General features: G+C 50.6%; 3 protein-coding genes across 3 annotated transcripts; all 3 read left to right on the top strand.

Moving 5' to 3' along the window:
• The first annotated feature begins 618 nt into the window (after positions 1-618).
• On the top strand, positions 619-4,171 carry actb1 (actin, beta 1). The gene is made up of 7 exons (XM_037471492.2): positions 619-749; positions 1,616-1,747; positions 1,846-2,085; positions 2,499-2,745; positions 2,849-3,040; positions 3,133-3,314; positions 3,528-4,171. The coding sequence occupies exons 2-7, from the start codon at positions 1,625-1,627 to the stop codon at positions 3,669-3,671; spliced, it is 1,128 nt and encodes a 375-aa protein (XP_037327389.1). The 5' UTR covers positions 619-749; positions 1,616-1,624; the 3' UTR covers positions 3,672-4,171.
• A 1,095-nt stretch (positions 4,172-5,266) lies between these two features.
• On the top strand, positions 5,267-9,405 carry fbxl18 (F-box and leucine-rich repeat protein 18). Its single transcript, XM_037472762.2, has 7 exons — positions 5,267-5,496; positions 6,123-6,320; positions 6,485-6,834; positions 7,030-7,165; positions 7,251-8,329; positions 8,519-8,737; positions 8,829-9,405. Exons 1-7 carry the CDS (start codon positions 5,443-5,445, stop codon positions 8,983-8,985), a joined length of 2,193 nt encoding a protein of 730 aa, XP_037328659.1. The 5' UTR covers positions 5,267-5,442; the 3' UTR covers positions 8,986-9,405.
• A 636-nt stretch (positions 9,406-10,041) lies between these two features.
• Positions 10,042-13,734, top strand: ptcd1 (pentatricopeptide repeat domain 1). The gene is made up of 8 exons (XM_037472763.2): positions 10,042-10,917; positions 11,009-11,149; positions 11,266-11,484; positions 11,575-11,676; positions 11,847-12,515; positions 12,675-12,791; positions 12,877-13,059; positions 13,293-13,734. Exons 1-8 carry the CDS (start codon positions 10,450-10,452, stop codon positions 13,539-13,541), a joined length of 2,148 nt encoding a protein of 715 aa, XP_037328660.2. The 5' UTR covers positions 10,042-10,449; the 3' UTR covers positions 13,542-13,734.
• Positions 13,735-13,811: the final 77 nt, after the last annotated feature.

The raw sequence follows: 13,811 nt of genomic DNA, 5'->3' as shown, positions 1-13,811 counted from the left end.
GAGACTGGAACCACCCCGCGTCCTGGCACCACCAAGCACGAGTTTCTGCCATGAATTTGCAAACGCATTAGCACATTCTTCAGCGCATGTTTTTCTGTCTCACTCCCTCGTGTCCTTCACTTAAATGAGATGAATCGTGCATCTTCTGCACGTTGCCTCCATCGCACAAAGATTAAACAGAAGATAGAAACACGGGGTAGATGATTAAAATGCATTTGAGAGACAATGTACAGGCAATATGTTGATGATGGGGATTAAAACTATGACGGGGTGACAAGAGTAACATCCAAGTCATCTCAATGGACAACAAGATAGAAGCACATATTTCTACTTGTTTCTAGGAGTCTGCTGTGTGTTTTGGAGCAGTCACAAGTTGCTCGCGTGTGCCTCATCCCCACTGCGCCCACCATAATAATAACAACACAATAAAGATGCCGAAAGGATATAAACTGTGTTTTATTGAAGCCACGAAGAACCCCAGATTAATACTTGACAGGACATAGGTTACTTTCCATCTTGTCTGCCTCCTCGCTCCGGTCACAGCGCAAGGAGCGCCATCTGCATGGGCCACGCCCAGTGGACGCGGCTCGACCAATCGGAGGCCGCCGAGCGGAAAGTTCTCCTTTTATGGAGAGGGGCTGCGGCGCGCGCTCTCATAAAACCCTGCAGCTCGCGGGCCTCCATCACAGTCAGGTTCAGACCCGCCGCAGCGCAGCCTTCAGTCGCAGACACCGACAACCCACGAACAGGTAACATTACGGTTTGCTCGCTTTTTTCTTTTCTTCCAAAGGCAGGTGTGTGTAATATGTCAGCCGCTGGAGGTAATGGAAGGCATTGCGATGAAGAAACGGTTAAACCCTAAATTCAGTCATTCATTCGCTTTGATTTTTTTTTTTAAGCTAACATTACGTTTTGAGGGAACGGTTAAAGTGGCATGCTGTGAAATAACTCCGCTAAAACCTCGCCGAAATGTAGTAAAAAGAGGGGGCTCGGATGTGTAAGCTTGGTCTGTGTCTTTTGTCTCTGCGTCTGGTGACTCTGAAGACCGACCGGTGGACATAAATCGCAGGTTATCCTGTAGAAACCGTTGCTATGACACCACAGCGACCAAGTCATTCGAGGGTCAAGCTAACGTCATTTCACTAGCAGTTGTCCCGTTTTTTCTTTCTTTTTTTCTTCATTAATCCCGAGCCATCGTGGTCACGACGTGACGGTACACCTGATTGATGGGCGTGGAAGTTCATTCAACTGTTTAAATGTCTGCGTTAAAGCTCTCCTTAGCGGTGTGTGGGTGTGCCGTTGTATGAAGGGAGTGGCCTGCCGTCTTTTTTTATTTGTTTTAATGTTTAACGGTACACTGGCTTCGATGGCTCACATTTGCCTTATATGGCCAGAACGAGACAGAAAGGGCTTTTTTTTTTCTTCCCACCCCCTCTCCCTCTGGATTAGGACCGGCACGTGCTCCACTGCGACATCCAGCGTCTGGTCTCCATAACGACCAGGCTTTTAAACAGAGTGGACTGTGTGCCAGATGTGTAACTCGCAACCGTTGCACAAAGCAGTCAGTGTTTTGTTTTGTTTTTAAAAAAAACGTCCCCTCTCCTTTTCTGCCCAGAAAAAAAAGATGGAAGACGAAATCGCCGCCCTCGTTGTGGACAATGGCTCCGGTATGTGCAAAGCTGGCTTTGCCGGAGACGATGCTCCCCGTGCCGTGTTCCCCTCCATTGTTGGACGCCCCAGACACCAGGTACGGTTTCCACATGTCTAAATTGTACGCTAGGAATCATTAAAACTTTTTTTGTTGTCTTGATTTTAACGCGTGCTCCTGGCTCTTTTCCTCACCAGGGTGTGATGGTCGGTATGGGCCAGAAGGACAGCTACGTCGGTGACGAGGCGCAGAGCAAAAGGGGAATCCTGACCCTGAAGTACCCCATTGAGCACGGTATCGTCACCAACTGGGATGACATGGAGAAGATCTGGCATCACACGTTCTACAATGAGCTGAGAGTTGCCCCCGAGGAGCACCCTGTCCTGCTCACAGAGGCGCCCCTGAACCCCAAGGCCAACAGGGAAAAGATGACCCAGGTAAAAATGGCGGACAGACTGTCATGTCCCAGGAAATACTTAACGCGCCTGCAGGGCCCCGACACAAATCTAAAGCTAAGGCACTTCTGCTTTGGCGCAATCGGTCAATTTCCTCTTCCTCCTGCTCCTTCAAATCTCCAGGTTTCTTTCATCCTTTGCTGATCTTTTCCTTTCTGCGGATGCTTCAGGTTTCTATCTCTCTGCGTTGTGATGCATCGGGAGTGGTGTTGCCACATGGTCAAATAATGCTTGTTTTTCGACTTGTAGATGACCAGCATCTAACTACACTGGTGTCTGCATGTGGCACCAGATAACAGAGCACAGTTGACAGTGTTTGAATATTTAACAAAATGTGACCATGTTCTGTTAGCCAGCTTAAGATGACCTTGACTCAATCGGCCTCTTTCTTCCAGATCATGTTTGAGACCTTCAACACCCCTGCCATGTATGTGGCCATCCAGGCCGTGCTGTCCCTGTACGCCTCTGGCCGCACCACCGGCATCGTCATGGACTCTGGTGACGGTGTGACCCACACAGTTCCCATCTATGAAGGCTACGCCCTGCCCCACGCCATCCTCAGGTTGGACCTGGCTGGCAGAGACCTCACAGACTACCTCATGAAGATCCTCACTGAGAGGGGTTACAGCTTCACCACCACCGGTTGGTGCACTTATTTTAAAACAAACTGATCTTTTTGAATGAGTGAAACCTGAGCTGAGAAATCGACCCATGACTGACTCTAAAATCTCCTCTCTTCTTCCAGCTGAGCGTGAGATTGTGCGCGACATTAAGGAGAAGTTGTGCTACGTTGCACTGGACTTTGAGCAGGAAATGGGCACTGCTGCCTCCTCTTCATCCCTGGAGAAGAGCTACGAGCTTCCCGACGGGCAGGTCATCACCATTGGCAACGAGCGCTTCCGTTGCCCCGAGGCCCTCTTCCAGCCCTCTTTCCTTGGTAGGATGTTTTACCAATGAGTCAAAATATGTGGGGGGTGTTTTTTAAAGTGTGCAACACAAACTTACTTTCTACTTCACAACCTCTTCTAGGTATGGAGTCTTGCGGTATCCATGAAACCACTTTCAACAGCATCATGAAGTGTGACGTGGACATCCGTAAGGACCTGTATGCAAACACCGTGTTGTCTGGAGGCACCACCATGTACCCGGGCATCGCTGACCGTATGCAGAAGGAAATCACTGCCCTGGCCCCAACCACCATGAAGATCAAGGTATAACTCGTCCTCATTGCTAGGACTCGCGTCCTCCTCAGGCAAAAAACAAATGTTGTGGGAGACGTTTTAGCTCTACCTCCACTCGGTGGACAAACCTGGTTAATTCACCAGTCAAGATCTTGCTTGTCTTTAAGCTTCTCCTACATTTAAGTAAATGAAATCCATGCAGGATGTCCATGTATTTGGTGTGACTTGAATCTTTCTCTCCAGATCATCGCTCCCCCAGAGAGGAAGTACTCCGTATGGATCGGTGGCTCCATCCTGGCTTCCCTGTCCACCTTCCAGCAGATGTGGATCAGCAAGCAGGAGTACGATGAGTCCGGCCCCAGCATTGTCCACAGGAAGTGCTTCTAAACAGACTTGTCAAGTCCACTCCCCAAAACACCCACTGCTACAAACCCAAACGACTGGCTCTGCATACACGCCTACACCAACACACTGGTGTATGCCGAGCCCTCGACACCACTTCCCATTTCCCCTCATCACTATGGCACCACGCCCCCTGATGGGGAGAAACTCTGCAGGAAGTACCAGGCGGTGTGAATGTGTGAGGAACATGATGTCCATTGTGGTGGTTGTGAAGTCATTCCAGATGTGTTTGTTCACCTTATTTGCCTCTATGAAGGTCATTTTCTCTGGTGGGATCACTGCCCAACAGACCTGTAGAATTGCTTATGTAAATTATGTAACCTTTTTTGTTTTTGTACTTTCAGCCTTAAACAATACTTGGTCCAGTTTGTCGTCATGCATAATGCAACGCTACCTTGTATGGGGGTGTAGGAAGGATTGTGCATCAGGCGTGAAGTCTCTAGTGTACACAACAACCTAATAAAGCGCACATGTCTGAGATTCCAGTCTTTGTACTTGGTGTTTATTCATTTTTGATCAGCTATTTTATCAGATCCATGAGTATTGAATCTTCAAATGGTTATTGGGAGGAAAGTAACACACCGTTGACGTCTGACATGTTTAATAATGGTCCCTCAAACGTCAACTGAACTAATTAGAGCTGATTTTCCTGACTGACGACCTGCTTTTTACCACATGAATGGCTTCTAAGTGGTGACGTTTCCTATTTCAGCTGACACATGTTGATTAAAAGAGATTAATGAACATTATATTTGGATTATTTAAAAATTGCTCAGTGTTTCACTTCAAGAGGAAATGTTTTACAAGTCCATAATGTAAAGTGCTAAATGATACATTTATACAATTGCATTTAGTCTTTGACTTTTTTTTCTTAACTAAGACTACATTTTCGCTCATGGTATTGGCACTGTTAGTATGTAGTTCATAACTATTTGATTTTTTTTTTAATATAAAAATTGCCTTTTTGGTTTACTAATCTTAGTTCTTGTAAGAATCACCACTTCAGGTATTACAGGACTTTATAACTAGTCTCGGAATAAATAAAACAAGTTATACCCACAAAATCCCATCTTTGAAATTTGTTTTTGACTGAATTCATAGTAAAGTTGGTGTTTGAGGTGTTTCATGGAAATGGAGAAACATGCAAACCAGTGGTGGTAATTAACGTTCAAGGATTTTTACTTTACTGCTGAAATGTGCTTTGATCAAGGTTTTACATATATATATATATAAAATTAGGTATTAATTGATTACTTCCACTATCCACATAAAATAAAAATTGTAACTGGTTACAACATAAAATACTGCTTATACAAGAATGCACAAGAATACAATTCTTTGATAGACTGACAGGGTGTCTAATAAATTAGTATTGAGTATATATATATATATATAACGTTGCATATTTTATTAGCTACTTTTTAGGATCCATTATTGATTTCATTACATTCTTTTTGCAAATTATATATATTTTTTAAAGGAAATTATACATTCAATCACGCTTTGAGTAATCTTTTTGTTCTGACAGCATTCTTTTGGGGGGGGGGGGGGAGACCGGAAGCATGTCCGTCACCCACAGACTTCCGGCCCTGTGCAGCAGCAAACGTCGTCCGTCCTGTCAACGGATGGACGCTACAACCGGTAACGCCGCCTTCGGTCCAACGTGAAGCGGTCTCACCGGAAAATGAACATCGATGAACAGTAAAGAATTAAGTAAAACAAATAAAACACTTTTTTTTTTTAAACCCGTCGAACCATGAGCGGTACCGTGAGAGGGATTTCAGAGGACATGGACCGACAAATCGTGCAGGTCGGTAAAACCATTGATAGTTAACGGTAACGTCGAGCAAAAGCGGCTCCACCGACGTTAGCTAACGTCAACGCTAAAGTCGGGTCGGTCCACCCGCCTTCCCACCGGGTTCGGGTCGGACGGTTTAAAGCTGCCGTAGAAAGACGACATAACGTCACTGACAACGAGACGCTGGAAAGCCCCTTTAATCCCTAATTTACAATATGTCTTCTTATCGATACTTCACCTATGACACCAGTTAATAACTGAGCTAACAATGGGTGTCTTTTCTATGTCGTGGTGTCCATATTTCTGTCATTTATTCGATCTTAAATCAAAAGTCTGAGTCTAAATTCAAAATAAAATAACCAGATAGGAATGTCTGATTTTTTTTTTCTTTTTGGCAAATGCAGCTACTTGACAAATTATATCTCGGGGGGAAAAAAAAAGTTTTAATCAAGAGGCAGTCCCTCCAATTGATTTGTGCATTCTCCATGCAGGCAGGCATTATAAGGATGACACGTTGTCATGTTAACCAGACATAAACTGCAATACGTCTCCCCTGTTGTTATTGATGGGATTTGCAGCCGTTGTTTTTCAATTCAACTCACACAGAGGGGTGTGACGCTGTTCGATGTCTGTCTCAGGCTGTGTTCGACGAGGACGCCCTATCCTCCACCTCGGTGGGGATGTCGGATTTGTCCGACGAGATCCTGCTGTGCATCCTGCGCCACGTCCCGGTGTGTGACCTGGTGCGGAACGTGGCCAACGTGTGCCACAAGTTGCACACCCTGTGCCGCGATAAGACCCTGCTCACAAGCGTCAGCCTGTCTGAGGAGTATCTGGTGAACGTTTAATACATTTTATACTGATTTGTTTTCAGTTGATGATCACTTTTGTCTTTTTTTGTATGTTCAGATAAAACCCTTTCTTTTGCTAAACAGCGGCGTATTTGTTTACTTTCAACAGCTGGATTAAATGAAATGACTTCTTTGTTTTTCCCCTCCAGGCCGACGACCTATTGGTCCGGCACATATTAAAGCGGTTGGCCAACCACGTGCAGTCTCTCAGCCTGAACGGCTGCTACTGGCTGGCCGGCTCCACGATGGAGCTCCTGGCTCGCTGCAGAGGGGTGACGCACCTCGACGTCACCGGCTGTCGCCTCACGTCCCTGCGCCTCTCCCGCCTCCTCTCCTCCCTCTCCCTGCTCCGGTCGCTCGCCTTCGACGTGACGCCGGGCTTCAGCTCGGCCCAGCTCAGCTCGGAGGCGGTGGACTCGCTGAGCCGCCTGTCGGAGCTCAGGCAGACGCTGCTGACACCGAGCTACGGCGTGGTGCCGTGTTGCGCCCAGCTGCGCAAGTAAGGATCTGTCCGATTACTGAGATGCGATAACCTTGGGGGGCCGTTTCGTTGCAAACTACTGGGGCCTGTCCTTCTTACTTGAGGAGTTTGTTTTCATGCTGACTTATTTATTCCCCCTCCTTAACTGGCATTCTTCTTTTTTGTGTTGCCATTATCGTGCTCCGTTGTCAAATGTGTGTCTGCGTCCTGCAGGCTGATGCTGCAGTTCGACATCTCCGATGTGACCAGGGAGGGCATCGGCGTTTGCTGTCAGTTAATGATGGGTCAGAGCAGCGTGCCGCATTACCAGCAGCTGGAGGAGTTCACAGCCAGGCTGGCTCCGGGGGAGGTGAGAGAGTCCGTCTGTGTAGCCATGCGCGTGAACCACGGGCCCGCGCGTCAGTTTGCATCCTCACGCGCGTTCCTCTCCCCAGGTGAACCAGACCCTGCTCCTGCTCTACCTGGCCGTGTTCACCGTCCACGTGCCGAAGCGGCTCGGCGTCTTCCTCGTTTCCATCCCCGGGCCGAACCCCGCTCACTGGCCCGCCGCCCCCTCACTGGCCCAGAGCTTGGGTCAACGCGGTGACCTGGAGGCCCTGCAGCTCCCCCGGTCCTGGCTGGACTCCTTGTCCCTGAAGCGAGCCCTGGAGGGGAACAGCCCCAAGCACCTGAGCTTCAGCCGCTGCCCGGCGCTGTGGCCGCAGGTGTTCCAGTCGCTGCTGGAGGGCGGGGTCCGGGACGCCGCGCAGCTCACCAGCCTGAACCTCAGCGGGATCAACAAGGTCCTGTACTCGGAGTGCCGCAGCGTGGAGGATCAGCTGGTTCCCGCGACGATGAGCCGCCTGGCCGACGGCTGCTCCAACATCAAGCAGCTGAACCTGATGCACACGCACTACCACCACGAGGACTCGCCCGGGCTGGGCGGAGAGACGCACCTGTGCGCCAGCTTGGCCAAACTGGCCCGCCTGCGGCTCCTCACCCTGCCTGCCTGCGCCCTGTCGGACGGCCTGAACACGCATCAAATCACCACGGGCCACACGTCCCCCTCCCCGTTGTTCCTGGGGCTGAAGAAGCCGCCGCGTCTGGGCATCCAGAATTACAAGCCCGACTGCGAGTCCCCTCTGTCGGGGGACAGCACCTCGGGGCTCGCCCTGCTCTTAGCCGGCTGCCCGTTCTTAGAGACCCTGGAGGTCATCGGCCCGGGTTTCGTCTCCGCGCTGCCTCGGCTCGAGCCCTGCACCCGCGCCAGTGTGGAGCCCCGGGGCATGTGCGCGTGGGCCCGGGGGGTCGGGGACGCGCACTTGGCGGCCCTCGCGGCTTTGACCGGGCTGCGTCGCCTGACTCTGGCCGGGCTCCCTGGGGTGCTCAGGGGGACGGGGCTGGTGCAGCTGACCAGGCAGTGCAAGGACCTGCAGGTATTGTCCCTCGCCAACATGGGTTCACTAAAAACCATGAACTACAGCCCTGCCTTGCTGGACACGCTTAAACAGTGCACGCAGCTACGGGAACTCAGGTGAGAAGAATGTGTCATTCGGTGTCATAATGGCCACTAACCATCGGGCATTTTCCGATCTTTTAAGAGAGAAGTCGTCCATTCAGATTTACTTGACATGTGGTGGAGAGGTTGTTCCTAGTCATCGGATCACAGCCGTCACGTGTTCGCTCAGCTCGGTGTCTTCATACAATGGACATTGTGTTCCAGGTTAGAGCAGCCGTACCTGAACGCCAGCGCGTCCTTCTTCGAGGCTCTGTCCTGCTGCTCCCGTCTGCAGCGCCTCTGCCTTATCTCGCGCGGCGGCGCCTTCGACCCGTCGGCCGTGGAAGCCTTCGTGGAGCGATGCCGCCACGTCGTCATGTGCCACATGTTCACGGGGGGCACCTTGGTGGCTTGTCGCACGCTGCAGAAGGTTCTGCTGGACAGGTCGGCGACGGTTTGGATCTTTTGAGGTGGCGCTTTTTGAGGAGGTGTGCAAGTTGAAGTAATCGTGCACCTGCGTCCTCTCTCCTTGTAGGTTTTCAAGCGATCGCCCGGCTCTGAGCGTGGTCATCTACCCGTTGCAGCACGAAGACCTGACTTCAGTCATCAGGGACATCCCGCTGACACTGCTGGACAGGATCACTTTGTTCCAGAGCCACGTGGCGCAACCACCACATCTGTCGCCGTTGTGACATCACCAGACGGCTTCGGTGTGATTGGTGGTCAATCTGCTGCTCGGACACATTTTATTCTGCAGAACAAAAAAAAAAAAAGACTGATCTTTGTTTCAAGCCTGTCGACCGCAATCATCATCACCATCACCATCACCATCATCATCATCAACAGCAACAACAAAAGCAACCATTATTGTTCTCATTACGTGACAAAATAATGATGGTCTGCAAAAGGTCATTTACCGGTACAATTTATTGTTCTAGGACTTTTCACATTTGTTGTAGTTTGAGGGGGCCCTCAGTCATAATTAATTTCTACACCGATCTGTTACTTGGAAAATAAGTGCCAAAAAACGATGACGGGATGTTTCTTTTCAGATGCTTTGCACAGAAGATCTGAATCAAATTATGTTGTAATAAACTCCATTGGTGACTATTGTCTGTGTCCTGTTTGCCATGTAAGTCTTTTTAATCTACTATTGTTAGGGTTACCCAGTCAATTGTGTCGAGTAAGCTTGTATGTAGTAAATGTGCGTTGAGTGATCGAATGAGTGCAAGCAGCGGCGTTGTCAGCTGCTACGTTCTGTTAGAATCTGTTTGTGTTATAAACAAGACTTGCATTTCATGAAATGTTCTCTGGTCTGATGCGTCTGAACATTTTGATCGAATTTGATAAATGATCAGGATGAAATGATAAAAAATGTCTTCATAACAAAGAGCAGGTGGCGTGTTAGAAACAGGACTGGAGGGAACTTGCTGATCTTGTACAGAGATTTCCTGGATGAATTATATTACTTATTATAATTAGGTTGCTCTCCACAACTCTGGCACAATACAGAACAAAAAGTGATGCAAAAATATATTTTATTGAGGTACATGTGATAAAACATGATAAAAACAAACATTTGCAACAACCAAAATAAGACCCAATGCAAGTAATACGACACTAGGAGAAGGTATTTTAATAATATTCCAGTATTCAAAACAAGTTATTTCTTCATAGCCTCAAAAATAGATGACGATGATTAACTCAACAGAAAAAAGAAAAAGTCTTATGAAGAAAATATATCATTCATAGCAGAGCCCTTGTTTGGTGGCTGACATTTTTGTCCCAAGGCGTGGCCTAGATCTACCTGCAGGGAGGGGTAGTTAAACCGCGCAGGCGTACCAATCTATAACCGATACAGTCGATCGGAGTGGGACGTCCGATCCACAGTCCATGAAGCGTTGTCAACAACTCACGCACCTTCAGCATGAACGACGGTAGGTTTTAACTCAAATATTGAGAGAGGGGATTCGTTTCAAGGTCCGAAGCGCCAAAGTGGGCTCTTTATAATTCTTGCTCCTCATCTACTACTCAGGTCTGGTGGTAGTTTTTTTTGTCATTGAAACATCGTGGCGCAACATGAAGCCACGCAGCTACGTCAAAGTATTAAAAACATTATCCTGCAGTTAGCAAACGTTAGATCAAAACCACGGAATATGTTGACGTCCCTCGCGAGGAACGGGAGGAAAGTCTCGGCCTCTGTAGCTAAATTCTTTTCAACGGCGAAGAACTCGACCGGGTCCCGGACTCTGACAGGGGGTCAAGACGTGTTCCGACACCGGTCCTCCGGGCTCGACCTCACACCGGCTCCCCGGCCGCTGCTCCCCGCCAGATCCGCGTCCGTGTCGGCCGCGTCCCGAGGGGGTGCGGGGCCTCCGGGGTCCCCTTCGGACGCCACCGGAAACCACCCGCCGGACCCGGGGAGCTTCGGCTCCTTCTCCGGCGACATTTCCTCCAGGAAGACGTTCAGGAAACTCAGCCCCTACATCCGGGACCTGCGGCACCGGGATGGCGAAGAGGACGGCGACGCAGAGCCGGGGACCCCTGGGAGGAGGCCCGGCGCGAGGAGGAACACCCCCTACTGGTACTTCTTACAGTGCAAGAGGCTGATCAAGCAGAACAAGGTGAGGGTTCCATCCCACCGGGGCCACCACCCACGTGCCCCCCCCCTCCCCTCTGTCCACGCGTGTGAACCCCTCCGTGTCCTCTGGGCAGCTGCAGGAGGCGCTGGACGTGTTCGCCAGAGACATGCTGCAGGGAGAGAGGCTGCAGCCGGAGGAGTTCAACTTCTCTGTGCTGATCGGAGGCTGCGGTCGAGCTGGGCAGCTGAAGAAGGCCTTCAGACTCTACAACGACGTAGGGTTGTCCCATTTGTGCACTGTTATCCAATGCGCACTGTTTTCACATCTCTTGACTCAAAAGCTGACTCCTCGGGTTCGATAATGATGTGTGTGTGTGTGTGTGTCTTCCAGATGAAGAAGCGAGGTCTAGATGCCACGGACGCCACCTACACGGCGCTGTTTAACGCCTGCGCCGAGTCGCCCTCCAAACACGCCGGCCTCCAGCAAGCGCTGAAGTTGGAGCAGGACCTCCGCCGCAGGAACCACCCACTCAGCACCATCACGTACCACGCCCTCCTCAAGACGCACGCCGTCACCAACCACCTTCAGGCCTGTATTCACACCCTGCGGGTAGGACACGTGCGTGTTTGTGTGTGTGGAGGGGGGGGTTTGTGCACCAATTTGTCCAATTTCTATACGAGTGTGTGTGTTTTTTTGTAGGAGATGCTGCAGAACGGCCATGCTGTAACTCAGGAGACGTTCCACTACCTGCTGATGGGCTGTTTGAAGGACAAACAAATGGGATTCAGACTGGCTCTACAGGTACAAACATGACATCCAGTGCCTCCTCACGTTAGTACACACTGGAGTAAAGAGTCCTTTCTTCTCACATTCTTTCTTCTCACAAGTTTTTTTTTTTTGTAAAAAGAGAAATGCTCAGATGTTTAGTCATCAATATGACTGAGTGGTCACTGGTTTGGTTTTTGGCTCAGGTTTGGAGGCAGATGCTGAGGTCCGGGATTCGTCCGGACACCAAGAACTACAACCTGCTCTTGCGGACTGCCAGGGACTGTGGGATCGGCGACCCCGCCGCGGCCGCCGGCGTGCTGCTGGGGCCCGACCCGATGAACGAGAGGAAACTGGTGTCTCACGCAAGGCCTGGGCACATCGGCGTCATGGACATCGACCTCCTGGAGAGGCAGCTGTGTATCCAACCGGACTCGCACAGCGGCAGCGAGCCGGGCAGCACAGGCAGCGAGGCGGAGTCCCACCTCAAAGACGCCGCCCACTTGGTGCCGGTCAGACGGGCGGAAGCCGCCTCGCCGGCCGCCGGCGCCGCATCCGACCCTAAAGGGCCCAGCCTACTGGACCTCTTCGAGGGCAAGAGGGGGGGCGTGGTCTCCCTCGGCGCCGTGGACGGAGCGTCGGACCGGCTCGCCCTCATCGGAGGGGCGGAAGGCTTCCTGGAGAAGATGGCGGCCGACGGCCTCGCCCCGGACCTCAGAACCGTGACCCTGCTGGCCGACGCGATGGAGCCGGGGAGCCGGTCCCTGCAGGCGCTGCTGGGGGTCGCCAAGCGGCACAAAGTCAAGCTGGACGTCGCCTTCTTTAACACGGCGATCCGCAGAGCAGCCAGAGCTGGTGACCTGGAGGAGGCAAAGGTACACACACACACACACACTCCGCTTTGTACTATCCGCCCATGTAGATTGTTTTGGTTGCTACATGTTTTTATTCTAATTTTCCGAGCGGAATATGATCATTTTTGCTCCATCTTGCTTTTCATACACGTCTCTCTCTCTCTCTCTCTCTTTTTCCAGGCGGTGTTGAGTGTGATGCGACAGCGCAACGTCGGCGTTGACGTGCAGACGTTTGGAAGTCTGGCGTTGGGCTGCGAGCGACAGCAGGACGGCCTGCAGCTGCTGCGAGACATGGAGGTGATGATTCTCCTTCTGTTATGTTCAACACTAAGAACAGAACGTCAGCAGTGATGGCATCCAACCTGACATGTGCTTATTGCAGGAGGCGGGACTTAGGCCCAACGTCCAGGTGTTCTCTGCTCTGGTTGGCCGAGCAACTCGAAGACTGGATTTTGTTTACCTCAAAGCGCTGCTGAAAAGCATGAGAAGCACGAGCGTGTGGCCGAATGAGGTCATCATCAGACAGCTGGAGTTCGCCTCCCAGTATCCTCCCAACTACGACAAGGTAAGCACGAAATGAGCATGAAAACATGTCCGCCTGCGTGTGGAGATTCTGATCACAGCCAAACAACTTCCAGACTTTGATCATTTCAGTAGATGTGACGTACACCTAGTATAAAAAAATCCGACAAACGCATCATGATTAAAGTCATACTTTCATGTAAATGTTGCATTGACCCCTGTTGTATTTATTCGCCCCTCTCCTTTGCCCCTCCCCTCTTTTCAACCGTTCGCCAGTTCAAGTCCAGAAACAACTACCTGGTCCAAATCGATGGTTTCCGTGGTTACTACCAGCATTGGCTGAGGGCCATGCCCGCTCAGAGCGCCGAGGACGATCAGGCGGATGCGCGGGCCGAGACGGAAGCCGAAGGGCCGAAAACGGAAGCTGCGGATGGACTCACGGCGGCCCAGAGGAACCAGAGAGCAGCAGCGAGGAGGTTCAAGCCCCACAACAAGGACAAGAGGAGCAGCAGCGAGGCTCTCTAACGGAACATCTGCTCCTTCTTCAGCCGATCCTCAGATGGCTGTACAGAGATCTAAGCTGTGTACCTCCGGGTGGACTTCACAGCAGGGTCTTAGGTGATGGAAGTTCCTTCAGTTATTGCAAATCCATTGTTTGTTTTCCCCCCACAGATGTAAATTATTGCAATAAAAGAACAATTCAAGTTTGAAACATGGATCTAATTGTAGTTGTTTATTGCATTTAGTTTATTTGGAAACAAATGTTTCAGTGTAGAAGTGCACAATTGTGTGGTG

The sequence above is a fragment of the Pungitius pungitius genome, chromosome 9 (genome assembly GCF_949316345.1).
Source record: "Pungitius pungitius chromosome 9, fPunPun2.1, whole genome shotgun sequence".
Lineage (NCBI taxonomy): Eukaryota > Metazoa > Chordata > Actinopteri > Perciformes > Gasterosteidae > Pungitius > Pungitius pungitius.
This window is presented reverse-complemented; position numbering and strand designations above follow the sequence as displayed.

Excerpts from the sequence above, each read along its gene's own strand:
- ptcd1 (XM_037472763.2), top strand. The coding sequence starts at position 10,450 with ATGTTGACGTCCCTCGCGAGGAACGGGAGGAAAGTCTCGGCCTCTGTA. Across the intron at positions 11,677-11,846 it reads GATTCAGACTGGCTCTACAG|GTTTGGAGGCAGATGCTGAG; the intron begins GTACAAACATGA and ends TTTTTGGCTCAG. Across the intron at positions 13,060-13,292 it reads ATCCTCCCAACTACGACAAG|TTCAAGTCCAGAAACAACTA; the intron begins GTAAGCACGAAA and ends ACCGTTCGCCAG.
- actb1 (XM_037471492.2), top strand. The coding sequence starts at position 1,625 with ATGGAAGACGAAATCGCCGCCCTCGTTGTGGACAATGGCTCCGGTATG. Across the intron at positions 2,086-2,498 it reads ACAGGGAAAAGATGACCCAG|ATCATGTTTGAGACCTTCAA; the intron begins GTAAAAATGGCG and ends TCTTTCTTCCAG. Across the intron at positions 3,041-3,132 it reads CTTCCAGCCCTCTTTCCTTG|GTATGGAGTCTTGCGGTATC; the intron begins GTAGGATGTTTT and ends AACCTCTTCTAG.
- fbxl18 (XM_037472762.2), top strand. The coding sequence starts at position 5,443 with ATGAGCGGTACCGTGAGAGGGATTTCAGAGGACATGGACCGACAAATC. Across the intron at positions 5,497-6,122 it reads TGGACCGACAAATCGTGCAG|GCTGTGTTCGACGAGGACGC; the intron begins GTCGGTAAAACC and ends TGTCTGTCTCAG. Across the intron at positions 6,835-7,029 it reads TGTTGCGCCCAGCTGCGCAA|GCTGATGCTGCAGTTCGACA; the intron begins GTAAGGATCTGT and ends TGCGTCCTGCAG.